This window comes from Lagopus leucura, unplaced genomic scaffold, assembly GCF_019238085.1.
Source record: "Lagopus leucura isolate 7727_CA_CO unplaced genomic scaffold, USGS_WTPT01 Super-Scaffold_100016, whole genome shotgun sequence".
Taxonomy (NCBI): Eukaryota; Metazoa; Chordata; class Aves; order Galliformes; family Phasianidae; genus Lagopus; species Lagopus leucura.
In genome coordinates, this window is record NW_024962270.1 from 9,392,767 (window position 1) to 9,418,122 (window position 25,356).

The 25,356-nt window shown below is 53.8% G+C and overlaps 2 protein-coding genes, 1 long non-coding RNA gene and 1 other non-coding gene across 6 annotated transcripts; 2 read left to right on the forward strand and 2 right to left on the reverse strand.

Annotated features, from left to right (window-relative positions):
* Positions 1–13: 13 nt before the first annotated feature.
* On the reverse strand, positions 14–5,587 carry KLF8 (Kruppel like factor 8). Of its 3 annotated transcripts, none has more exons than XM_042876291.1 (5): positions 5,555–5,587; positions 3,123–3,666; positions 2,419–2,521; positions 2,192–2,328; positions 14–784 (listed from the first exon to the last, which is right to left on the reverse strand). In XM_042876291.1, the coding sequence occupies exons 1-5, from the start codon at positions 5,579–5,581 to the stop codon at positions 603–605; spliced, it is 993 nt and encodes a 330-aa protein (XP_042732225.1). In that variant the 5' UTR covers positions 5,582–5,587; the 3' UTR covers positions 14–602. The 3 variants fall into 3 exon arrangements, with proteins under 3 accessions (XP_042732225.1, XP_042732226.1, XP_042732227.1); XM_042876292.1 differs by lacking the exon at positions 5,555–5,587 and adding an exon at positions 4,731–4,889; XM_042876293.1 differs by lacking the exon at positions 5,555–5,587 and adding an exon at positions 4,350–4,369.
* Positions 2,149–9,470, forward strand: LOC122182772. The gene is made up of 2 exons (XR_006179990.1): positions 2,149–2,288; positions 8,503–9,470. It is a non-coding gene; the product is annotated as an uncharacterized LOC122182772 (long non-coding RNA).
* Positions 9,353–21,868, reverse strand: LOC122182771 (ras-related GTP-binding protein A). The gene is made up of 10 exons (XM_042876294.1): positions 21,785–21,868; positions 21,369–21,402; positions 19,248–19,347; positions 18,214–18,280; positions 16,991–17,213; positions 14,899–14,994; positions 14,319–14,441; positions 12,060–12,151; positions 11,104–11,219; positions 9,353–9,919 (listed from the first exon to the last, which is right to left on the reverse strand). Exons 2-10 carry the CDS (start codon positions 21,393–21,395, stop codon positions 9,822–9,824), a joined length of 942 nt encoding a protein of 313 aa, XP_042732228.1. The 5' UTR covers positions 21,396–21,402; positions 21,785–21,868; the 3' UTR covers positions 9,353–9,821.
* Positions 21,869–22,353: 485 nt separating this feature from the next.
* TRNAE-UUC lies at positions 22,354–22,425 on the forward strand. Its single transcript has one exon. It is a non-coding gene; the product is annotated as a tRNA-Glu (tRNA).
* The last annotated feature ends 2,931 nt before the right edge of the window (positions 22,426–25,356 follow it).

Below are 25,356 nucleotides of genomic sequence, written 5' to 3' on the forward strand. Positions count from 1 at the left end.
GGGCCAACCCCACAAAAACAACAATTACAATTACAAAGAAAAGTGCGTGGCCACAGTCCATAGGGAGGCTGATGCCTTTTTAACTTATAAATGGTTCAACTGTCCCATAGTCTCCGAAAACTGAAAGCTGGCATGACCCCCCCCCTTTTCCCACCCCCCTTAGAACTCCATAAAATCACAGTTCCACGTTCCGCAAAGTTTCCCTTTTCCTGGCGGTGGTGTTCATACGGGTGGGTCAGGGTTCTTTCTGTCCTCCCCTTTTGCTTTTTCTTTTCTCCCCATCCCTTGGGGCAGGAGGAGGCAATGCAGGTGGGCTGGGAGGAGGCAGACACAAGGCTGGACGTCTCCCCACCTCGGCTGTGGCTGCGTCTGCACCGCCCCTGGAAAGGTGAGCGCGCAGGGCCAGGGTGAAGGCCGGGAGGCGGCGGCGAGAGGAGCCTCCGGGTGTCGCCAACGGGGAGGAGAGGTCCAGAAGAAGAGGCGCACGTTCCGGAGACCATCCCGCACCGGTGCAGGGCTCGCTCGCCGCCAGCCCCGCAGTCCCTCAGCTGCACGCAGGGAACGAGGCTGCCTCCGTCTCCCCGCTCCGCGTGCTGGGCTCCTCACATCATGATGTGCCGCCGGCGGTGCAGGGCCAGGTGGTCGGAGCGGGAGAAGCTGCGGTCGCAGTCCGAGCAGCGGAAGGGCTTGATGCCCGTGTGCTTGCGGAAATGCCGGGTCAGCTCATCGGAACGGGCGAACTTCCAGGTGCAGCCCTCCCAGGTACACTTGTAGGGCTTCTCGCCTGCGGGGAGCGGGGGTCAGCACGGAAGCGGGGTGTGCCCAGGCAGCCACCGCCCTCCAGCCCTCCTCGTCCGCCCTTCCCCGGCGTAGCACGGGCCGCGGGCGCCACCGGCTGGACACCGTGCTATCTGGGGGCGTGCGTTAGATGCAATACGGTACCGCGCATAGAGAAGTGGCTCCCCGTCGTGGGTGTGCAGTAGGTGCAATACGGTAACGCCCCTAAAGCAGTGGTTTCCCAGTATAGGCGTGCGTTTTAGGTAACACCCCTTCACGCAGCGGTGCCCCAGCACGGCTGTGTGTCACGTGTGGCTGTCTATTAGCTGCACCATGGTAACACCCCTAAAACAGCTGTGTTGTTGCCTAGTTAGCTGCACCATGATCATAGAATCACAGAGTGGTTGAGCTAGAAAGAACTGTAAGCCCATTTGGTCCCAACCCCTGCTGTGGGCTGGTTGCTCCTCTCCAGCTCAGTTGGCCCAGGATCCCCTCCCACCCGGCCTTGAAGTGCTCAAGGCACTTCAGAGCACTTCCAGGGATGGGGTACCCACAGCTCTCTAGGCAGCTGTGCCAGGGCCTCACCACCCTCTGAGTGAACAATTACCACCCAATATCTAAACTAAATTTCCCCTCTTGGTTTAAAACTGTTTCCCTTTGCCCTATTACTATCAGATCATACAAAAAGTTGCTTATAAGCACTTCACGTACTGGAAGTCTGCAATGAGGTCTCACTGGAGCCTTCTCCAGTCTGAACAGCCCCACCTCTCTCAGCCTTTCTTCATAGAGCTGCTCGAGTCCTCTGATCACCTTCACAGCCCTCCTCTGGACCTGCTCCTACGGATTCACGTCTTTCCTGTTTCCTGGTCTGCAGCCCTCAGTACAGTACTGCAGATGGGGCCTCACAAAGGGCAAAGCACAGGGGCTGCTCTCAAGCAGTTCTTCTCCCAGCCTGTGCACATACCTGGGATTGCCCGACCCAAACACAATATCTAGCACTTCTCCTTGTTGAACCTCATTAGGTTCCCACAGGCCCACTTTTCGAGCCTAAGTCCGTCCGGCTGTCCTTCCTTCCCCGAGCAGCAGTGCCCTCGTGTGGCTGTATGCTCCCGTGCATTAGGAGCGCTACGGTAACGCCCCCTAAACACGGCGCCCCGCGTGGGCGTATATTAGGTGCCCTACGGTACCACCCCCGCGGCGGTGGCGCGCAGTGCGGGCGCGCATTAGGGGCACTACGGTACCCGCCCGGAGCGGCAGTACGGGGCGTAACGGCGCCGCGCCCCTCCACACCCCGACCCCTCCCGGCCCGCAGCTGGGGCGGCGCCGGGGCAGAGCGCCCTGTTAACGCCCCCCCCCCCCCGAGCAGGGCACTGAGCTCCGCTGCCTCCCCCGATCCGCCCTCGCGGTTCCGTACCCGTGTGTATCCGCCGGTGGGCCTTGAGATGAGAGCTCTTGGTGTACACCTTGTTGCAGCCCTCAAAGTCACACTGGTGGATCCGCCGCTTCTTCAGGTCGGGGGAGTCGGCGCGGGGCAGGCGCGGCGTGGCGGACCTGGGGAAGGGCGGAGGGATGGCCGTGAGTGGCGGCCCCCAGCGGGCTGTCTGCCCCGGGGACGGGGATGGCACCCGCGGGCGCACTCACTCTCGCTGCAGGTCCTGGAAGGGCGCAGGGCCGCTCTCCGAGGCGCTGTCCTCGCTGTCACTCGGCATGTCCATGGGGTACATGGCGCCCGGGTCCATTTTCACTGCGGGGGTGGGAAAGAAAAGCTATTAAGGAGCAAGGGGGGACGGGCTGGGGGAGGCTGGTGAGCAAAGCGTGCTGACAGACATCACCGTCCTCCCAGAAAAGCCACCACGCCGCAGGGCTCAGCCCACCCCACCGCAACCCACATTGATCTGGGGCAGAGAGGTGACTCCGTGCCGTGGGGGTTTGGTACAGGGCTATGGGGGATGGGGGGGGGGTGTGCAGCTTGAGGACACCTCTTCCTTCCCAAAGCAGGGAACGTCCAGGGCACCCCACCCTCGGGGAATGGGGACGCAGCGGGGACTGAAAGCAGAGCTGGGCGGGACGGGCAGGCAGGCAGCCAGCAGCACCTCCCCGTCCCCTGCTCAGCACAGGCGGATGGCCAGGGCTGGGCTGCCTCTGGAGTTCTGTTGTCCTATGCTGGGGCCTGGGGACACCTTCTGGAAGTTAAGCCACCAGTAGTCCCGGGGAGTCCTTGGTGGAGAAATGGGTTCCCTGCAGGGGATGTGTCCTACCAGACGGGGACACGTCTTACGGCTGTGTCAGGACCAAGGCCGGGCCCACCGAACGGGGGGTTCCAAACACCTCAACAAGCCCCTTACCAGAGCCGGTGTTCTTGCCGTCGCCCCCGATGAGCGGGACAGTGATGGCGGTGACGCCATCGGTCGGCATGGTGGTGTAGACAACGGGCAGCGACTGCACGACCACGGGGATGGTCTGCAGGTTGCCCATCTTGCTAGGCAGGTTGACGGAAGGGATGGTGTGGATGACGTGCAGGATCTGCTGCCCGCCGCTGCCCTGCGACGATGCCAGAATGGAGCCGGGTGACAGCACGGCTGGGATGGCTGAGGTGGTGCCGAGCCCCGAGGACGCGATGGAGATGGTGGGCGCAGGGACCGGGGGGGCCACCAGCAGGGGCGAGGACTGCACGGGGGGCGGCGGCGGGGGAGCCTTGGACTTGTTGAGGGAAAGATCGACGGGCTCAGCCTGGGGCTGGCTGCAGTCGGAGGCCAGCAGCTCCTCGGGGGGCTCCGTCTTGATGTCGGTCAGCAGCACGGGGGGCTCCAGCGGCGCCTCGGCCAGCAGCGAGGACGAGCTCATCCTGGGGGCCGCTTTGCCCCGCCCCGAGCCCCCCGCCTGCCAAAACTGGGGGGAGCAGGGGGGTGTCAGAGCGCTCTGCACCCAGACGCCGCCCCGCTCATTCGTTAATTAACGTGCTCATCAATTCGCCAACTCGCTGCTCACCATAACCCACTGCAGGGGGGGGAAACCGGCAGCCCCGCACCTGTTCCAACCGCTGCCCCCACGCGCCTTTGTGATGGAGGGGCGGGGCCGGAGGGGGCCGGGGGCGGGGCCAACACCCATCCACCCCACCCCGCTCCCCTCCCCCGCGCCTTAAAGGGGCCGCGCTGCCCTCAACCGACCCTCCCAACCCCCCCACCGCACACACCCCTTCTTCTTAAAGGGGCCGCTCACCCGCCAGGCTCCGCGGGGGGGGGCTCCTCCGCGAATGCGCGGCACTCATCCCCTCGGCGGGCAGGATCATGCTCCCGGCCCGCGCCGCGCCGCTCCGTGCCGTGCCGTGCCGTGCCGCGCGGGAGGTGCGAATAGCCTCACGACTCCACCCTGGCTCGGCCCGGGGTGGAGCTCCTTAAAAGGGCCCGGCCGCGGCGAGCTAGCAGCAGGGAGGGGCTGCGGGCACGGCCCGGCCCCGCGGGCACCGTACGGAGCCGCCCCCTGCAACCGCCCCAACGGGCGCGCGACCCCCGAACGCTGGGACCGCCGCGATGTACGAACCCTTCCCAGCCAGCCGACCCCCAGTTACGCACCTTGCTGCGGGCGCAGAGCGGCCCACGGCCCCGCACACCCACACCCACGCGTGTCCCCGCCCGGGCACGCCCGGTCCGCACACGCCCCGCACACGCGGAGCCGCCCAGCGCTCCTTTGGGGATGGGTGGGACGCGGGCAAGGACCCCTGGAGCTGAGCGCACTCACGGACCCCACAGCCACGGGAAGGCACAAAGAGCCGTCCCCTCTCTCGGGTCCCCCCCCAGCGCCGACTCAGCGGTACACCGCACACCGATTCGGGGTTAGGGTGCAGCGAGGCGTGCTCGGAGGGTCCCGCTGCCGATATCCTACCGCGGGAACGGGAAGGCGAACTCAACGGGACCACGGGTCTTACGGCGGGGAGGAGGGGGACTCAGCCTCACCTATAGGGACCGGCTCCTATACCACTCCTATAGCATCCATACATTCCCGCCCAAAAGGCACGAGGGAGGGGATCCACGGTGCCGTGCGACCCCAACGGAACACTTCGGGGGGGAATCACCCCTCCCGATCTCGTTTTGGCTCCTGCCCCCCCTCCCCGACAGCCGGGCCGGGTTAGGGGGGGGGGGGGGGGGGCCGAAGCGCCCCGGGGGAGGGTGGCCCGGCCACGCCCCCCCCAGGAATTTCCGCCCCGCCTTCCTCGCGGTGCCGGAGGTCGGGAGGGAACCGGGAGGAGGGAACCGGGAGGAGGGAAGGGTGGGGGAGGCACAGCTGGGGGTGAAAGAGGAGGAGAGGGTGCCGTTCGCCCCACGGCGTCCCGCCGGGCTCTCCGGACCCAGCCCCGGGTATGGCCCTTTAAGACCAAAGGGCGTGGGGGGGTGAGGTGGGGCGGGGCGCGCGCACGGCGACGTCGCGCCTCGCACCCCCGCCCCCCCCGCCCCCTCTCCCCCGCTGTGACCTTCCCGGCGCGCGCCCCGCAGCGGGGCCGCTCTTAAAGGCGCTGCCGCGGGCACAGCGGAACCTTCCCCCACCCCCCGCGCAGAACCGTGCGCCCCATCTCTTCCACCCGCCCCGTTCACAAAATGGCCCCCACCGCACGCCCGGGCCCGCCCCCGGTCGCCGCCCCGAGAAGGCACCGAGCGGCCCGGGCGGGACGTACCGGAGCCGGGCCGAGCTCCCCCGCGGGGCACGCGCTGCCCCTTTAAGAAGCGGTGGAAGATGGAGGTGGCCTCACCGCCCCCCGCCCGCACGACCCGGCCGCACTCACTTTGCCGCGCGCCTCCTCGCAGTGCATCGCCGCGCTGCCCGGGCCCCGGGCGGTGCCGGGCGGGGCGGGTGGGGCCGCGCCGCGCCCACGGGCGGGGAGGGGCGGGGCCGCGCCGAGGTACGCCCACACCGCACCCCATCCCCCAACACCGGGGCGCCCCCAAAAGTGACATCAGCGGCCGCGGCAGCCAATGGGCGGCTCCCCGCGCGGCCGCGTTACCGTGGAAACGGATGCGGGGTTTGGGGATGGGGCCGTCCCACCAGGGATACCCCCCAAAAACGTTGGGAGGCGGCAGCCGGGCCGAGCCGGGGCTCGGGAGCCTCGAACCGGGGGTGGCAACGCTATAAGCCCCGCCAAAAACAACGGGGGGCGCCCCTGCCCGGTTGGGGGGGGTCACGGTCTCCCCGCGGAGCTGCCGCCCTTCTGGGGGCCGGAGCACGGCGTCCTGGGCGATTTGGGAGGGTTTTGCAGCTGGGAAGCGGTGGGAGGTGCGGCCCTCGTCCCCGCAGCGTTCCTAAGGGCTGGGACGGCTGCGTCCCCCAGCCTTTGATGGGACAAGGCACTCGTGCTACCTGCCCCAGCGTAGCGTTGCTTAATGTCTGCCCTCTTACCTACCCGGCCCAACCTAACCCCCTTTTACCCCGAACTGCCTACATACCCATCTCACCATCCCTTCATGCAACCCTGCATGCTACACTGTCCCACCCACCCCCGTATCCACCTACCACCCATCCTTACTCATACCCCATCCAGCCACCCTCCCTTCCCCCACCCTCATCCCCATCTTCTCACACATCCATCATTCACTCACCTATCAATCCATCCACATGCCTCCCCCATACCCCTCTAATCCCACATCCCTTCAACCTCACAATTACCCTTCCAACCACCCATGTTACCCCCTCCCACCCGCCTGTTCCTCTCTTCAAACACCCACATGCTCACCCACACACCCAGCACTATCCCCGCTCTGGCCAAAGCTGACATTTCACCACTGCAGAGCCCTGGCTTTGCCATGTCCTCCTGACGTGGTCCTCAAGTCTCCCCTTGGTGGCCTTAACCCAGCCGCTCCATGATATGGCACCATCATGCTAAGCCCCAGCAGCACATCACCCTGCAGGAGGGCTGGGCAGGGCAAAGGAAGGACAAAATGGGACAGGATGAGGCCTGATAGAGGCATCCATGGGTGGGAAGGCCACAGTCCAACTGTGCCAAACTGTTCATGTAACCATCCGGGCTTGGCACAGTAAGATGGTGGGAACTGACCCACTACAAGGGGCAGTGAAAGACAGAATTCAGAGTGAAAGACCAGATTCAGAGACCTCACTTGGAAGGGACAAGGTGCACAGGTAGCTCCATCCGAGGCATTAACTCCTGAAAGCACAGTGAGGAATGATTCATTTTCAGCTCCCATGTTTCAAATATATCCTCATTTTGGTTAAAAATACAAAAATGAAATTCTTTTCGTCTATGCTTCCTTCAGTCCAAGCAGCAGGAAGGAAGCAGTCAGAAAATCCGCAAGCAAAGAGCATACAGTGGCACTCCCTGCTGTAGGGAGGACAGCCAAGCGCTCCCAGCAGCCCTGCAGTTTGCTCCTCAGTCTCACAGCAGTCCCTGCTATTTGGAAATGGGGCCAAGCGGGGAATTTGCTGTGCTCAAAATACTAGTAACATTTACAACATGGAATGTTGACTGCTTCAATGGACAGGCCCCAAAGGATAGACCTCTAAAACCTGACCAAAAGCAGAGCTTGGCACTCTGGGACCAGATGTGTACAACATCGATTGTTTAGGATGGCAAGATTCTGCAAAGCAGCCAGTGCAGGGGGGAGCTTGCTACTGCCCCCAGTACCCAAGAGGAATGTACTGCAAAGCAGGGTGAGGGCACCTGACCCACCAAACCTGGTTGCTTTGCTGGCAGCAACTCCAGGTTCCAGAAAAGGCCCCCAGGTATTCTTTTAGGAGAGAGACAATCAAACATAACACAGTTCCTCCAAAAGATGTGTCACGTTGAGATGAAACCATCAGCTTATTTCCATCAGCACTGCAGCTGCTTGCTTGACATCTTGTGCATGGAGAAGCACCAGCAGCACTTCTGCCAGAGAGCAAACTATTGATTTCCAAAGAACCCCCCAACACGCATATGCTTGAGGAAAACACATTCCGAATAAGAGAACAGCAGCACATCAGCCACTGTCATCATATCAGACTGTGGAGGCTCAGCAGGCCAGGACACCTGCAACAGCACTTTGCTCCCATCTGTTTCTGATCAGCTCCCCCCACACCACCATTACCTGCTTCCCCTCCCTCTCCCCCTCCCACTTACCCCCAGCACCATCCTCCTTTCACACACCAGGCAGTTTATCCTGCAAAGAAACCCAGTGGCACCTCCCAGTCTGCTCTCACACACAGCACGAGATAACCCTGCTTGGTTTGTAACCATGGAAATAAGGCAGCGTTTCCCTCCATCCTGGCCTCATCATTGCAGAACAGCTGCCTGCTAGGAGAAAGTAGTCTGAGCAGAAAGTGCCAGGATCCACACCAGCACTGCAGCTCTCAGTCCATCTCCTGCACACACAACTCTTGGAGGCACCTGACACCAACCTTTCTGAGGCTCCAACAGCATACAGCTGGGCAGCAACCCATCCTCTTCCTCTGCTGGACAGGGCTTGGGTCCAGAAACCCATGATGAGAGCAGAGCAAAAGCAGGGACTGACCTCAGAGCACTGTGGGAGCATCCACAGGAGCACCTGCAGCTGCGATCGGCTCGCTCCAGCCCATCAAAAAGCAGCCACACAGTGCATGAGATCTGCTGCTCCCATTCCAGCACATGAACCTGCAAGCACTGAAGACAAGCAGAAACCCTCTGCTGCATCTCAAACCCATTCAGAAGCTCCCTAGAAACTGACATTTCAATTTGTAACCAGCACCTATGCTTCTCTCCTACAGGGATGCTTCCTTGATGATGCTCATTGAAGACAATGCCAGTCCTACAGATCACAAACACACCTGCTGAGTAGGTGGTGCAAGACAGGGGTGTTTAATATCATGAAGATTTAGAATCGATGGAAGATCTTGCGTGCAGCCCAGCCTCAGCTCTCCAGCTGAGATCTGCGCTCCTGCTCTTAGGTCCCATATCACAGCTCACCCTTGCAGGCATTTTCCCAGTGTGCGGGACAGAGATCAGGGGAAAGCATGATTTTGTGAAAGCAGAGTTGGAGAGCCAGGCTGAGTCACCACACCCTCTTTTATAGAGCAATTGGATGCAGCAAGAAATAAAGGAAGAGATGCTGACAAGCATCGGCTCCCACCCAAGTCAGATTCCCCTAACTTACAGCACTTCCATTCTTCCTATGTTTAACTGAACCACACACAAGAATTCATTTAAAGTGGACTTAATGTCAAGACATACCAGTGCCAGATACTGCCCAACTGACTCGTCACAAACACAGCTAATATAGCTCACGCACGCATGGCCCATAGCTGCCACATCCTTCAGATCCTGTGTACCTGCATCATCCCCAGCAGGGAGACTGACCATCCCAGGACTATTGCTGCGTGGCCTTTGGTTCCTCTTTACTGTTATCTTTCAATCATTCCAGAAAGTGTTGAAAGGCCAATGTCATCCTTGACTGCTTTACCTGCAAATTTTGCCTCAGCATGGAAAAAAGAAAATCTCAAATGAAACTTTGGAATGACCTTCAGTCAATGACCTCCAGAACACTGTGAAAGGAAAAACGCAGCTGTTACACATCTACTTGCCAAAGCTGCCCTGGGTCTTAGAAGAAAGAAAACCCACTTTCCAAAGCTCCAGGATCTGAAATCCCTGGTAGCAAAAATTTATTTTCATGACTGAAGACAAGGAGAAATTTATAAATGTATTCTAGCAACCTACCAATAAAATAGTAAATACTTCATCCCTGTGATTTGTATGATCACCTGGGAGCAAACATCCAAAAAGGCTCTGCTACATGCCACTGACAACCAGGAGCATGGGACCACGTGCACATCACCTGTCCTTACTTCTTCCCAACCCCATAAATGCCAGGAGTCTCTTCTGAAGGTCCGCAGTGTATCCAGACCATCTGTGTGACAGTGTCCAACGTTAAAAGGAGAAACAATAAAGATTGCGGTGGTAAGCAGCACACTCATTTCAAAGCCCACAAATACATCCACATGGTTAGATTCTCCTAAAAAGAAAAAAAAAAAAAAAAAGTAGTTCCAATCCACTTCTTCTCCTGCCAAAGACCATGTGCATTGGCCAACGTTCAGCGCATAAGCAGGCTGTGCTTTGGTCCATCCACTCTCTCCAGCTTCTCAAAGTGTTTTCTGGCATTGCGGATGTTGATCAGCGTAGCTGCAGAAGCTAGGATGGAGAAGGGACAGGGAGGGGAGAAAAACAGAAAGGATGTAAGAAAATAAACCCCCAGAAGCACCGCCTGAAAGCTGCCTAAAGACAGCAGGTATTTGATTTGAGTTCCTATCAGCAAAACTGAACCCACATCCCTGGGTAGCCTTGGTTCACACTTCTGAATCTTATGACCGCAGGGTGTTCAGCAGGGGGCCAGGTGTTCTACAGCTTCTACCTGCAGTGGCCAGTACTAGATTTCACTTTAATCTGGAGAAGTGATACAGCGTGAAACCGGATCTTCCCTAAGGGGAGCAATGCTCAAAGAGTACCAACATCCCAACCAACAAGCTCAGGGATCAACCCTCCTGCTCCCCAGCAGTACAAACACAATGCTGGAAGGTGTGGGTGCCTGCTGATCGCAGAGCAAACTGCACCTATTTGGTCTGCTCCCAAGGCGTTCTAGAAGTCACTCAGCTTCTCATTTGCTGCTAAGGCACAGCAACATCACAGCTCAATAGTTCACCCAGGGTTGCAGAGTTCACATAGGTTTTCCCTAATCCAGTAAAACAATCTTCCTGTCCTCTTGCAGAATAACAGCTGTAAGTCACACAGCTGTTCAGGACAGTGGGCTGGTCTTAAGCACCTTTCATTCTTAACAGCTTCAACTACAGTAGTGAAAACAACTAGGTATTCAAACGTGCCTCAGGCACCGCTGCCTCCAAGTTCTTCAGATAAACAGATGCTACTATAATTAGAGCCCTTGCCCTCCAGGACAATTCAGGCAGCAAGAACAAAAAAACACTCATGATCCACTTCTGCTTCCTTTTCAAAAAATCGCTGTGGCTGCCAGATCAAAGCAGCCCAAAATAGGTTATTAGATATGACCTATCAAGTCAGGTCACATCTGTTATAGTGGTTCCCCACTGTTGCTACAATTCTCTGCTGGACAGCAACAAATAGCCCAGCCCTCAAAGGCACACATCTCTTGTGCAGAGTCACCTTCTAACCACCTTCCCCTCCTGCTGCTCAGACAGGGCAAGGCAGTGGGACACATCCCCCCATACCTCTGAATTAAATCATTTCCACTGCTTTGTCTGGCGTTTGCTGTATTCTGATAAATGCATTCTGAGCCAGACTTGTCCAGCTTTTTGTCCCTGTGAATAAAAACAGGCCAGAAGCTCATCTTTGCTTCAACTTACGTATTGAAGGGTCTGACATCACCACCATCACATATGTATTTGATGTGAAGATGTCAATGAAAGCAGCAAAGTTAGAGTTCCTGACCTCCATGCTCTGGAAAGAAGCCGCCAGCTTACTAAAACAAGGAAAAAAGAAAGAGTAAACGCACTGTTACTGTAGGAGTGCTCAGACAGATTTTCCCCTTATGTCCCATGTTTATCTGCATTTACTGGCAAGTGCTGCTTGCCAGGATGACCACCAGATAAGACTGCAATTCATTTAAAGGAAAAGCTCTAGCTTTAGGCTTAATTGAACCAACAAGAACAACAAAAACCACCTGAGTGTTGATCAATGAAGGTCTGTAACTCAAGATACAACCCCACACTGTGCCCAAGCAGTCAGCACCATCGACCCTTCTGAAGTAATGGCTCAACCATTCCAAAGGAGGTTGACACTCTCTGGGGGTAAGCATAAAGCTGAAATATCTGGAGACAGCTCTGTATAGCATGCTGCCACTTCTCTTCCCTGTTCAGGCTCTACGCTTATGGATGTTGCTGACCGACTATGGAACCACCTGAAGGTGGTTCAAAACACCAGCTACTCTGAAGTAAGCTTTCTATCTTTCAATTCAAAATGCTGACAATTATAGAGTTTGTTTGTAAGCTCTCTTTCTTCCCAAGCCAGCATGAGTTTACCAGATCAGTCCTGGAATGTTCCTACTCTGCACAGGAGAAAAAGGCCCAGAAGAAAACAGCTGTTTCAAAACAAACCTCTTTCAACAATCACCGAAGGAGGAGGTTAGGAAAGATAACAAGCTCTGACATTTTTAAACACGGTGCTTTCCAGCAACTAACACAAATCCTCACACTGCTGAGGAAGCACAAACTAATATTTATTTGGAAAGTTTCCTTGCTCCAGCATGAAACTGAAATACCTGCCCAGGTATCTTTCCCATCTACTGAGTAAGCCAGCTCACCTGCAACTTAGTTTGAATTGTTTAATAATGTTGCTGATTTTCTCAAATCTGTGGATATCCCGCTGTTCTTTGCACTGATAGTGAGAAATGACCTGAAAGGCAGAAAGAGTGCAGTTAGTTACTGATTTCAGTACAGCTTTCTCACGTGCAACAGCAGTTATGAGAAACCGATGGTGCCCAGCTCAGGGATTCCCTTTGCCTTTGGAAACCATTAGCAGCAACACTAGCTGTGCTAGCATAAAGAAGGATGCAGTCACACAATCCCCTGGAAGCCTTTAACAAGTGCAGATGAAAATAACATAAGATACATAAGAGGCATTCACGTCCATGTGGGGTCTGAATACTCCAACTTAGCAGCCATTTAAATCTTGTTTCAAAGAACAAGAAGGTGCTAGGTGGGGGAAATGCAAAACTATCGCCTCCTGGAAGGCAAACAGACCTTTGACAAATGCTGGACCAGTTTACCTACATCTATCATGATGCAGACTTTCACACACCAAACCTGAAAAGTGTGCTGCTCTGCAACACGCTGGATGCCCAGCACTGCTCTCAAACCAAAGCGAGCTGTTCTTCTCCAGCTCAGACAAGTGAAACAAAGGCAGCTGTTTCCTAGGGAGCTCTCTCTGCATCACCTGACTCAGACTAAGGTTGTGCTAAGTTGCCTGTGTTCAGATGCACTTCCCTCCTTGTCCTCCCACACAGAAATCCTGCAGCAAGGTGCAGACCTTGGTGCTAGGCTGCAGAGTTGGAAAGGATCAAGTTTTCAGGAGTCCTTGCAAGACGATCCAGGGCTGCCTCACTCCTGCTGCTTGCACATGGCTGGCAGCCTACAGACCTCTCCTCTCCAGCCAAGCCAGCCAACTGGCCGAGGAGGGAATCTGCAGCATTAAGTGGGATTGCAGTTGTTGCATCTTCATTCCCACAGAAGCCTCCAAAGGAGCATAATTTTGAGAACACTACACTGTGTGCTTCATACTTACAAGAATGATGAAACCAACTGCTACTGAACGCATCGCATAGCCCTGCACAAAGGTGTTAAACTCAATTTTCCACCCATGGAACCATATTTAACAGGCTTTCAGAAATTAAAGTGGGATTGTTTTTATTTGTTTTGTGGTTGTTTTTCTTTTCTTTCTCTTTTTTCCCCTCCTCAAGGAGCTTAGAAAACTATTGTCTATTTTCTACATCTGCCCAACTATTCCTACAGGTACAAGTTCAGCCACATTCAAAAATCACATGCATGTCATGAAGGCTTTGGTATCAATCTCTTTCCTCAGCTCTCCAGGTTTTTCTGTTACTACGCTTTGAATACAATTTTAGAATAAGATTTCACTGCAGGAGAAAGCAGTCCCTGCAGAAGCTCAAATAGAGAACAATGAAAAGGGAAAAGTCTTTAAAAGCCACCATTACACTGAGAAATCAATACTGAATTCTTTGCTACAAAAATTGTTTTTCAGTAAATAAAATGCATTTTGTTGAGTGCAAATAAATACCACTACATATCAACAAGGTGGAACTATTTATCATCTACACAAGGTCAAAAAGCAGAACTTGTCAGGAGAACTCTACTTCTGACAGTAGAAGTGAAAAGAAACAGCATGGTAACTTCAAAATCAAGTCTTTGGCAAGGAAAGCACTCAGACTCGAAAAGCAATTTCTTCAGATCAGCAACAGCACTGTTATAAAGTCCAAGAGACCAAACTAGAAACTAAGAGTATGGAAAGACAAGCAGCAACAGTGGTTTTAACCAACACGTTTTACCTTTTGAACACAACAGGTTAGAAGCACAGTTACCACACAGATGGTAACTTCAGAACCCACAGCAACCCAATTGCTTGAGATCCTCTATCCATACTGCAGGTTTGTAAAGCACCAGGCACTTGATAAAAAAGGAGGAGTTAAAAAGCCAGTCTAGGAGGAACTGAAAAGACTTGTTCAAGCTTAAGAAGCCCTGTGCAGAAAGGAATTCTCAAAAGAACTCCCATGACCGACAAGAGAATGGGGATATGAAACCCTTTCACAGCCTGGAAGAGGGAAATACCAACCAAGCCCTCATCTCAACAACGAGACGTGGAAATTTTGGGAAGGTCATATGAGCCACCAAGTCACGTCTGTTACTTTCAATATCACAAGGCCTGGATCAAAGCATTCTGGTGCCGGCACCTCTCTTTGGGCAACTGCCACAACTGCACTTTCCTTCCAGGGATCTCCGTCCTAGGCTGGGCAGGGAAACACAAAGGGCCGAACAGCTGTATTCACCAGGAAAGTGGCTCTCTCAAACAGAAGCACTTCATCTGCCTCAATGATCTGAGCAAAATTCCTCAGGTTCATCTCCAGCTGCTGGACATTTGGGATCAGCTGATAGACTATACTGGACCAAGCCTGTCAACAAAGAAAGACAAGGACTGCGTTATCATTTCTGCCTCAGGCCCACAGGATACACAGCATGCTCAAAAACCATTTGCAGTTGTGAGCACTTACAGCCTAGCCAAGGCAGAAGGACTTCTCCCACCCCACTGTGCATCTCTCTGCTATGCTGAGGGCTATGGTGGTATCTGCTTTCCCGAGTGAGCTCTTCAATAGTCACAAAGTGGCTAGGCAAAGCATTTAAGCAGTGTTAAAAGAACGCTGTGAGCACAGCACGTGGAGGGCTTTTATTTATTTGTTTTAAATGAAACCCAAAATGTTCTGATGCCATTTACAACAGCTAACCTGCAGAAGCAGGAGTCACTGTAGACCTAACAAGGGCCAGTCAGCAACCAACCACTCAGCCTCCTCATGCTCTTGTTTTCAAGTGAGAGGAGGGAAAGGCCAGATACAGTGAGGACAGCATCCAAACCTTGTAAAGCGTTTCATCCCAGATGGAAGTTCTAAAACAAGCACATTCCAAAGGACGGGAAAGGCGCCTCAAGTCTTCCTCACGCTCTTTAAAAATCTGCAAAGTAAAATGATTAGCAGTTGAGTGTAAATATTTTGGCCTTTGGTGTGGTTACTGTATTGCATTTCTAGCACACATGTCAAACAATACTCAAGCACACACAGCACTAGAGAAAAGAGAGCAGCACAGCTTGCTGGCTAGGACAGACTGTCAGAAACCCCTCCCACTAGGATAGCAGGGACAAGCAGACCTTGGCTGTCACACAGCAGGAGACTCAAACTTGGAATAACCAGTGTTATGGAGTGGAAATGGAAGTGTACATGCATGAGCTTGACAGAGGACCCAAAATCTGACAAGTCCCTGGTCAGATGTAAAAAGCTGCATCTTTGTGAACAGAACAGAAGGGAAGCTCTAGGGAGTTTCACCGCTATGAACTGCATTAACAAAGCAACTCCGAGACAAGAATACAGCCTTCTCCCATCAAGTTCTGCCCTTAAAAGTTATGGTTACAAAAAAAAAAAGAAGAGGGGTAAAACAAAGAGGACAGCCTTGCACCAACATCCACCAAAGAGGCAAAAAATAAATAAACAAATAAATAAATAAAAAATCCAGCAAGAGAGCTGGCACTGTAACCTTGCAAGGGAAGGCATGATGACTACCTTCACCTCACCTTACTGTTTTTAGGAACATGACAGAGCAAGCTGATCTCCAGGACATGCTGCGTAGGCCAACACTGACCATCTTGGGGCCCGAGATACCAAAGGTTTAACAACGATTTACAGGGGCAGTCATTTGGCCCAGTTCAAGAGTTTTTCGCATGTTCTTCTGAATAGCAGATACTTTAAAACAGCTGTGATGGGTGTGCAATGATACGCACTAAAAATAGACTCAAAGTAAGGCTCCTCTTCTGCCTGTCTACCCCATGCTTCAAGGCCTCACTTGAATTTGCACAACTATATAAATCCAGATGGACAAAAGAGTTTCACAAAGACCGTAAGAGTTTCCATTCAGTTTGTAGGGAAGAGATGGAAGTGAGGTAAAAGTCCCTGAATCAACCCTATGAACAAGCTCACTGAGCTATTTTTACACTGAGCTGAACTAGGAAAGGAGAACCATCACCAACAGAGAAGCAGCGACCTGGAGCCAAAATGCTGCGAGGAAGAAGTCTGCCTCTGCAGGAAGGTCAGGGAGTGGATGCAGCCATGGGGCCTGGCAAAGCCGCCTTCGCTGCTGCCCAGGCACACACTCACCAGGAACCTGAGCATTTAATGTGACTTCTTACTACGCCCTAAAGGGGCCTCCAAGTTTTCTCCAGGTCAGGGAGTGGAAAGCAGCCGGGGATGTACTTGCCAGGCCAAGACATCTAACACACAAGGTATTTTTTCCCTCGGGATCAGGAGCTGGTTGCTTTTAGCCATAGCTGAAAAAGCAACGTTGGTAGAAACCTACCATCTTCCAGCCCCCTTGCAACCTTCCAAAAGCCCCAAAGGGAGCAGCAAACAAAACCTCCCTGGGAGGCTGATCCTTGCCCCTGCAGGGTGCCTCCGGGAACACCTAAGTGTTAAATCAAGAAGTGACCTCTGGGCAAATGGGCCCCAGTGAACACTTTGTGACAGAAAGCAGAAGCACCAACTGGTAAAAGTTTCTAGTTAACCAGGAAAAGTTTCAACCCTTGTTTCTGTTACACTTTAGAACAGTGCTTATGTGAGACTGAAAAAGAAACCATCACTTGTCACCACTGCAATCCTTAAAGTCATCCAAACCGTCAGGGGAGAGTTCAAATTCCTTCCCTACTCTCTGGAACCAAGGTCTGCTAAAAGCATTACAACTGATGCTTTAAAAGAAAAGGCTTTCTTCTCTGCTGGACAACATGCAAGAGACAGCACTGACATACAGTTTGGAAGGCAAAAAGGGCTCGGACAGCTCTCAACACCCGAGAATCCCTTCCAGGAACAGTGCTGATGGGACTGTGCCTGAGGTACGAACTAGCAACGCTTTAGCAGAGTCAAAAGATTTGACAGCATTTCTATGGCAACTCTCAGCTTCTTCTCACCAAGTCCCGCTGATCCTCCTGCACCAAGTCCATCTTGTGCACTAGACAAAAGATCTTTGCATCAGGAGAGTTCTGAAGAATTGCCTCCAAGCATGACTGGTAGTAGTGCATGTCCTTCTCCAGCTCACGGCTTTCTACATCGAAGACATAGATGAGGACTTCTACGTTGCGGAAGATGTTGTCCCGTTGACTGGTGAAGTAGTTCTCCATAAAGGTGTCCTGTCTGAGGAGCAGCAGAGCAACAGAACAAGGAGACTCCCATTAGAGCAACCAGGCTTCAGGAAAAGTGCTGTAAAATATCTCCTGCTAGAGATGTTTCCGTGCTGAGCTGCAAATCCCACCACAGGAGTCCAGAAAAAGAGCCCCACAGACAGCTAACTTCCCCAGGATATAAGGCTCCCTAAGCATTTCCAACTGAGCACAGTAGGATGCTCCTGAAGAGCATCTGCTTCCCAGTCTCTCATAAGAAGCAGAAGCTTCCTACAGGATGTAGCTGCTGCTCGGGGCTAGCACAAACAAAGCTACATTGCTTTTAAAGAGCTGCACACAAAAAAAGCCACAACAGCACTAAAACCATCAGTACAGCCCGTTTTACAGGATCTAAATGCATTTTGACTAACTCGTGCTGAATACAGCTCAGGCAAAATGTAAGGACATTAGATTTGGGGAAGCTTAGCAAAGTTTGACAGCTCTACTGAGGCTCTGTCAGTGGGAACATTACTTAAAAAGCTGCTTCCAGGAACCACAGAATCACCATCAATCTTTCACATCCCTTCTCAGCATGCACCTCATTTGGATCAAACTCGTGAGATGCAGTTCAAAACCAGCATCACCTCCACCATCACCACTTTCAAGAGAAAGTTCAGGTGAAGGTCTCAGGCTTTTCACCAGACAAAAAATGCAGCCAGCAATGAAAGGGTGGGCCTATGCACTGCACCTTTCACGTGGAGATAACTCAGACTGCAAGACTGCAATAATCAGGCCAGCTTCTTCCACCCACTTTCATGCACAAGTCTAAGATGTGGCATCCACTCTTCCCAGAGCAGCCTCACCAGTTTCACCATGGCATGCACAAAGCTTGTTCTACACTCTCCACACACAGAAAGCATGCTAGTGCCTTGGGGTGCCTGCACTCATTACACCCCCAATCTTATTCAACAAAATTAACCCACAACAATTTCCCCCCCCAAAAAAAAAGAAAAACAACAACAACAAGTACCTACCCTCCACAGTCCCAGAGGTTTAATACCAGGTTTCCTAGAAATCTAACATGGGAGTGCTCCACATCAACTGAAAAGAGACAACAGGGAGATTACTAGCTGTGCCACACACCCAGGTCAGAGCCTGCTCAGGCAGCCATGCCATTCTCTGCAATGCAGCCCACAGTTTATAGCACTCCATCTAAACAGCATTGCTGTGCATAAACCTGTAGCTGTAGACACTACAGATAAGTGCAGCTCCCCAGTAACCCAAGCCTTCCTGCTGCTAACCAGGAGACTGCTCTCCCGAGAAGCACAGCAGGCAGTTTCCTTTCAGAAACATGTTCCCTGATTTTCATGGTATTTTAAGAACACCACTTCCAGCACATGCTGCAAGGCTTTAAATTAGCCTTAGAAGAAACAAAGAAAAAAAAAAAAAAGCAAAACTGTAGCACAAAGAATGAAAAGCACACCTCATGAAAAGTGTACAGCAATGTGTACAGCAAGGACACACACACCAATCCTCATGGGTGCCTCACAGTACAGCGTTAGATGCCAGTGATCCAAGCCAGCGTTTCACTGAGTGCTTTCTCAGATCAGTGGCTTTGGAGAAAAAGAGGCAAAAGAAGCCAATTAACATTGGTGCATCATCCTGCCAAAACCCCCAGGCACGTGGTAAGATCACTGTGCCTCCAGCTGGGCTAGCCATCAGCAGGCTCGCAGCAGAGAGGCATCAGCACCAAAAAGGGACCACAAGGAGGCTCTGAGCACTCCTGCAATAACACATGTAGCAGCAGAGGCTGCCAACTGATCAAAAAAAAGGATGAAAGTCCAACCATAAACGGAAGATTGGATACAGCATTCCTTTCTCTTTCACTTCAGCCTCCACCTGACCTCAGCTGAACTGCTGAGCAAAGTTTGACTTGATGATCAGCAGGCTCCCCCTGCTCCTGCCAGGGGAAAGGCAAGGTAGGGCCAGCTGGAGGAACAGCCTCACCCCTCCAAGCGTACAGTGCTGGAGCCCTGAGAATGCCCAGCTCACACAAAAGAAGCCTTACTTGTGGCACCCAGGCGTCGTGTGTCTCTGGCAATGTAGTTTGCAAAGATAATGGACCTCATGCTGGTCTTCCCAGACCCGCTTTTACCCATCAGCAGCACCTGCAGAGATGGAAAAAAAAGAATTAGCTACCGCAGAGCACTGCCTCCTCCATGGCTCTCACCTTGCAGCTGTAGCAACCAATTGACAGGACTCTGGTACTACAGATTGAAACCATAAGAGAACCATACCTGGGAAATCAGGAGGCAGGTGGCATTACCTCCTTGCTTCGCATCCTAAAATCCTTTCCATCCTGTTTGCGTTCCCAACACCACGTCCACCACCCTTCTATTTTGCTCTCTCAGGAATTGCTGCCCTTCAAGGCACTGCACTCCTTCCAGCATGGTGCGAAACACTCAAAGTTCAGCCAGCCTGCAGACGCTGCTGCCCATAACCCTTTATCCTACACACCAGGGCAGAGAACCCATCGCCAATCTCCTCTTTCCCCAGCCCTTCGCAGGCTGCAATGTTTTTCAAGCACTGTTACCAGTGGTAAAAACTTGATGTTTTCAGTGAGAGCAAAGGACCAGTTTTATCTCAAGCCATTAAAGCCATGCTGAAAGCTATCACTTGCCTACTCAGCACTGGCATTCTCCATTCATTACTTCTCTCCTAATCTTGCTCTTTCCTTTTTCATAACACAGTCTGGTTTCTCTCCCCTGATAGAGGTGAAATACAAGTTCCATGTTGAGTTTCAGGTGTCAGAACCCTAGCAGAAAGCTAAAAGCATTTGGAACAGCCCAACTCAGGTACACCAAGCTGCCCTGCGGGGAAAACAGTCTCCATCCCAGAATCCAGTCCACAGATCCTCAGGCCAAAAGAGAGGCAGCACCTCTGGCAGCAGAAAACTGCGGGATGACTGAGTGGAGAAGAGGGGGAAACGATCACACAAGGCAAGACTCTGCATCGTGATCTAAAAATAAATACAAAACCAGTGGCAGCCAACGTGGACTTGCTCACAAAAACAGCTGTGAAACAAGTTCCAGTTACAAAGTCAAATCCAACCTTTGGCAACAGCTCTGAAAATCTATCGTCAAGGATCAGTTTAAAGAGAGTACAACCAGCACTGGTGTTTTACCCCAGTGCCAGGGGCTGGCTGGGAAGCAGCTTGCTCAGTCCTCACCTTGCTGCAAGTGCCTCAGAGCAACACACGCAGCAGCGTCCTGTGGCCCCAGGTGCTCTTCTGGGAGCAACTGCAGTGTCATAGAAGAAGCAAAAGCCCCTTTCATAAGGAACTGACCATGCAGTGAGGACATTTACTCAGAGTCCCCCATTTTGCTCAGAAGAGCCCTAATGGTTTTGTGACAAAGGCTTTTCTCAAAGCAGTTGGCTGCTCAGGTCACGCCCACCAGCCCAGCTGAAGCCAGAATCCAAAAAGCTCCATGCAGAACAGGAAAAGAACAGCAGCATCTCCTACTTCACATCACCTTAAGACATTCAGTGTGGCTCCAAGACGCAGCACAAGCCAACCTACAAGGGAACCTAACTCCCAAGCATCAGGCTACAGTGGCCTTTTGGGGAGGTCAGACACCAGTTTACAGGGCCAGAGAGGAAACTCAATCCTCATGCAACACAGAATGAGAGCTGAGCGCTCCTCACATCACTGCCTGAGCTAATCTGAATTTGCTCACTTCTGGGACACACAAGGCATAGCTCTGATGCCTCACCCTGCGTTTGGCCTCGCCCTGCCAGGAGCCCTCAAAGCAGTGATGAGCTGCTCACACCAGTTCCTGTGAGCTGCCCACACCAGTTCCTGCAACACCCAGAGGGTCTCCCCAGGCCGGCAGAACAAGTTGGAGCACATCCTCTTCCCTGACACCGCAAAGCCCGCAGTCAGCAGAGAGCTTTCACAACTCCTACCAGAAATACTCATGCAGCCGTTACTGGGGATGTGCAGTTCTGCTGCCAGCCTGCCCTCACGCCAGCAAACAAACCCAAATTTGATGCCGGTTTCCAGCATGATAAGCAAACACTGTGACAGCCTCAAGAGGCAGCTGAAAGCCACAGAACACCCCAAAATACAGACGGGAACACATAGCCACACTAGCAAGTGCAGACAGGGAAGAGAAATCAAACGGCTTACCTTTTTCTTCATGGCTGTGCTCGGCATCACCTCCCTGCAGAGACAACAGCACTGTTACACCGCTCCGGGCCCCGCTCGCAGGCTGCGCGTCAGCCTCAAGCTCCTATCAGCCCTCAGTTCCGTGCAAACGGGAATCTCCCGCCCCGCCGCAGCCCAGCCGGGTGCTGACAGCCGCTGCTCCGCGCTGCGGGGCTGGAGGAGAAGCAGCCCCTCTGCAGGCGGCCCCGTCACACGCCCGCGACGAGCAGCATCCCCGCGACCGCGGGCCCAAGCAGGGGAACCACAAGCGCCCGCCTCACCACCCCGCTCCCGCGCAGCCCGGCCGCGGTCACCAGGAGCACCGGGCCTCGGCCTCTCCCCGGCCCCGCGGGCTCCGCGCGGCTCCGCGCAGCCCAGGTCCCGCAGCGCCCCGCTACCTCTATCCGCGCCGGGCACCTCCCAGGCCGGTTTGGCGATGCCCGCGGGCGGCGGGAGCCGCGGGGGAGCGTCACCGGGCCGCCCGCAGCGCTGAGCGGGTCCGAGCGCCCCGCGCTCCGGAGCAGGCCTCAAAGCCACGGCCTCGCGTGAGCCCGCTGCGCCGCTGGGGTCCCGCCCGCTTCGGCAGCGGCCGCCCCGCGGCGCTCACGAGACTCGGCGCTCAGCGGCCTCCGCCGGTCACGTGAGCGCGCTCCCACCACGCCTTCAAAATCACGTGACGGGCCCCCGCCACCAGGGGCGGGGCGAAGGGAAGGAAGGGGTGGAACTGTTACGCTGTGGTCGCCATGTTGGGTGAGGGCAGCTATCCTGGTGCCGCGGGCTGCGTGGAGGAGGGCCGGCCAAGGAGCCGGCCACAGTCTGCAGGCGGCCGACTCGATAGCGACCGCGCAGTGTTTACAGAGCGGCCCGACGGGGTTTCTGCACATCCAGCACAACTCTCTGTAGAGGACCCAAAGAATGTCGGACAACGAACGTTTTCAGGCGGGCTGAGAAACGTCTCACCAGCGCCTCCCATATGGTCTAGCGGTTAGGATTCCTGGTTTTCACCCAGGCGGCCCGGGTTCGACTCCCGGTATGGGAAGGAGTTTTTTTTTTGCTCCCATCCTTTTGGAGGTGTTCACACAGCAACAAACCTGGCGACCGGAGCCACCCAGAACTGCCAGAGGTCCACAGCCATGGCGAGCCGCGGCCCCTGCCAGCTTAAAGCGCCAAGGTGTGACGACAGAACTCCCGGAGGGGCAGCGCGCGCCAGCTCACGTTAAGCAGCACGGCGCGGCCGCCGTTTGCGCCCCACAGTGAGATTCCACCGCGCGGGCTGTGCGCAAATAAAGGCGGCGGTGCGCTGCGCCCTCACAGCGGCGAAGCCAGAGATAAAGCTATTGAGTATTGATAAAGCGAAACGAGTCTGTAGGACGTGTGTAAGCAGCATCCCCTCGTACGTTAACAGCCCTTCGGAAAGCGAAGGGAAATTCCGCAGGGAAGCCCAGCCTGCCTGGTTGTGTCTGCCAACGATGCTCACACTCGGACAGCACCCTCAACACAACGCCCAGCAACTGCCGCCCGGCACGCGGCAGCACGCACGAGCACAGCCGGGCGCGGGCCACACAGCGCATGCGCACTCTTAGCGACAGGAGACGGCGAGAGGCTTCGCGCACGCGCATCCGCCCGTGCGAGGTACCGCGCGTGTGCCACCGGACCGCCGTGAAACAGCGCAGATGCACTCAGCAGATCCTCGCGCGAGGCAGGCGCACGGATTACCGGACGGCACGAAATAACGCCTGCGCTTTCCTCTCGGGTCGCGCGTCATCGCGCACGCCCACAAGCGCCAACTGCTTCGGGGGCCGTGTGCGCGCGCAGCGCCGCGGCGACAGACGATACGGCTGCACACTGCCCTCTGCCGCCGGTACGAGACTGCGCGCATGTACACGCTATGTGCAATGCAGCGCGCATGCCCGCCGCTCTTTTCTGTCACGGGGAAGAGCGCGCGCTTCCTGTTCCCACGCGGGGCAGCACGCACCGCCCAGCGGCCGGAGACTTGGCGCATGCGCGCGGGCTCCCCCAACGCGATTCAGTGCGCATGCACTTCGTGCGCAGCGCGAGAGCGTGCGCCTGCGCGCACCGTTCTCTCCCGGCCAGCAGCCCCGCGCCTGCGCACTCCTCCCCTTTTCCACCGCCAGGCTGTGCGCGTGCGCAGCGCTGAGTCCTCCCGTTCGTTCCGCTCTCCGGCACTTCGTTTCACCAGGGAAAAAAGAAAAAAAAAAAAAAAAAAAAAAAACAGGGAAAAAACCAAAGCTGAGCAGCACTCCGGCACCATCCCAGCTAACAGCAGGGGAAAATGAATGAAGGGAAGGCAGTTCCCTCCTCATCTCAGGAGAGGATCGAGCAGCCTGCATGTTCGAGTACAGAAAAGCGGCAGTCATGGTGCATTTCGGAGGCTTAATTAATGGATTCACTCAGACGTTTCGCGGTGTGTCTGAAAGGATCCTCAAAAAGCTGAGTGCAGGGCTGGCTCATTTTTCATATTCCATCCTGCATTCCTCAGAACAGATGTAAATGAACTGCCGTGTAACCTCTGTACTGTGAGAACTGCAAACCTGAAGGAGTGCACAAACCATTTCCACTTGATACGAGTTGACCAACACTAAAAAAAACCCCGGTGACAAAACACATGAGCAGCCCGCTCCTTTTAATTGTTTTTAAGAACAATTCACGTGTTTTGATTGCTTTCTCCCCCCACTTTAGCACAGCAGTGGCATGGCGATGAAATTAGCAGAAGCACTGCAATAGCATCGTTTCTGTGTTATTTGCAAACTGATGGCTGGAGGCTGTGCAAGTAATGGTTATGTCGGGAGTCTGGCTCCCAAGCAGACAAAAACAATGTCTTACAAAGATTGAGCAGCTCGTACCTGCGAGTGATGCATTAAGCTCCTTATTTATTGCTCTCGAAGGAACTTTGTTCATTGCATTACAGTTCACACTCCTTTGGTCAATGAAAACTGCCACGCACCTCCCGGGTTTGTTTTTCTGTCCATTATTCAACCAAGCAATTTCCTTCTTTCTCGGTCAATAAATTGCTACAGTATTAAATTGGTATTGCTGTGGAAATTAGTCATAGAGCACAGGCAATACTATATGGAGCCTGGTTAAAATATTCTCCTGAACAGAGCACAACAGCTGTATTCAATGAAATACGTGACACCTCAGTTCTTTTCAGTCTCTTTGGGCCAAATTCTATCACGAGTGTAAATCTAGACAGAGTTTGCTGATCTCACTGCAGTCCCGATGTATTTTTCTCTAACGAAGCAGAGAGCAGAACTTGCCTGGTAGCCTCTGACAGGGAATTAGCATTTCCATCACCTCCTAACAGTTAGCTCTGAGATGATGGGACACGTCCAGCCCTTGCTAGTTGGCTAGCAAAATGCATCAAGAAAATAGCAAACTGTTCATGTCATTTCTAGAAACTGCACTTCTTACAAGCTGGACAGCACTGACCTGACGGCCATAATTCAGTTCTTGTAAGACCCCAGAGCTGAAAGCTGGCTGATAATGAAAGGTGTGCAGTGAGACACCCAGTGGCACCAAATGAACACCTCTGTCTCCTTCCAGCACCTTTCAAGAAGATGCTGGGGCTATTCCAAGGCACTGCAACGGAGGAACATAGAGTTAAGGTTTCACCCAGTGAGAAGAGAGACTTCTGTGTCTCACTGCTTTATGTATCAGTGACCATGCTGTAGCTCACTCCCCCCACCTTGCACGAGGATCTCTAATCTGGAAGTTCTTGTGCAGTCCTAAAGTGAAAATTCATTTAATGTGAACAGTGATCTATTCATAGAGTCTGTTGGCTTCATTCCCCAGGAAAGCAAAAGTTCAAATTGCTTCATGGGGGGATTAAAATTATCACTGAGTGAGACACAAATGAGGAACTGAGGAATGTAATACAACTCTAAATTAAATCATCCAGAGAAATGCTTAAAGCCAGGCAGGATGCAGGTTCCCAGGTCGGTACTCTGAG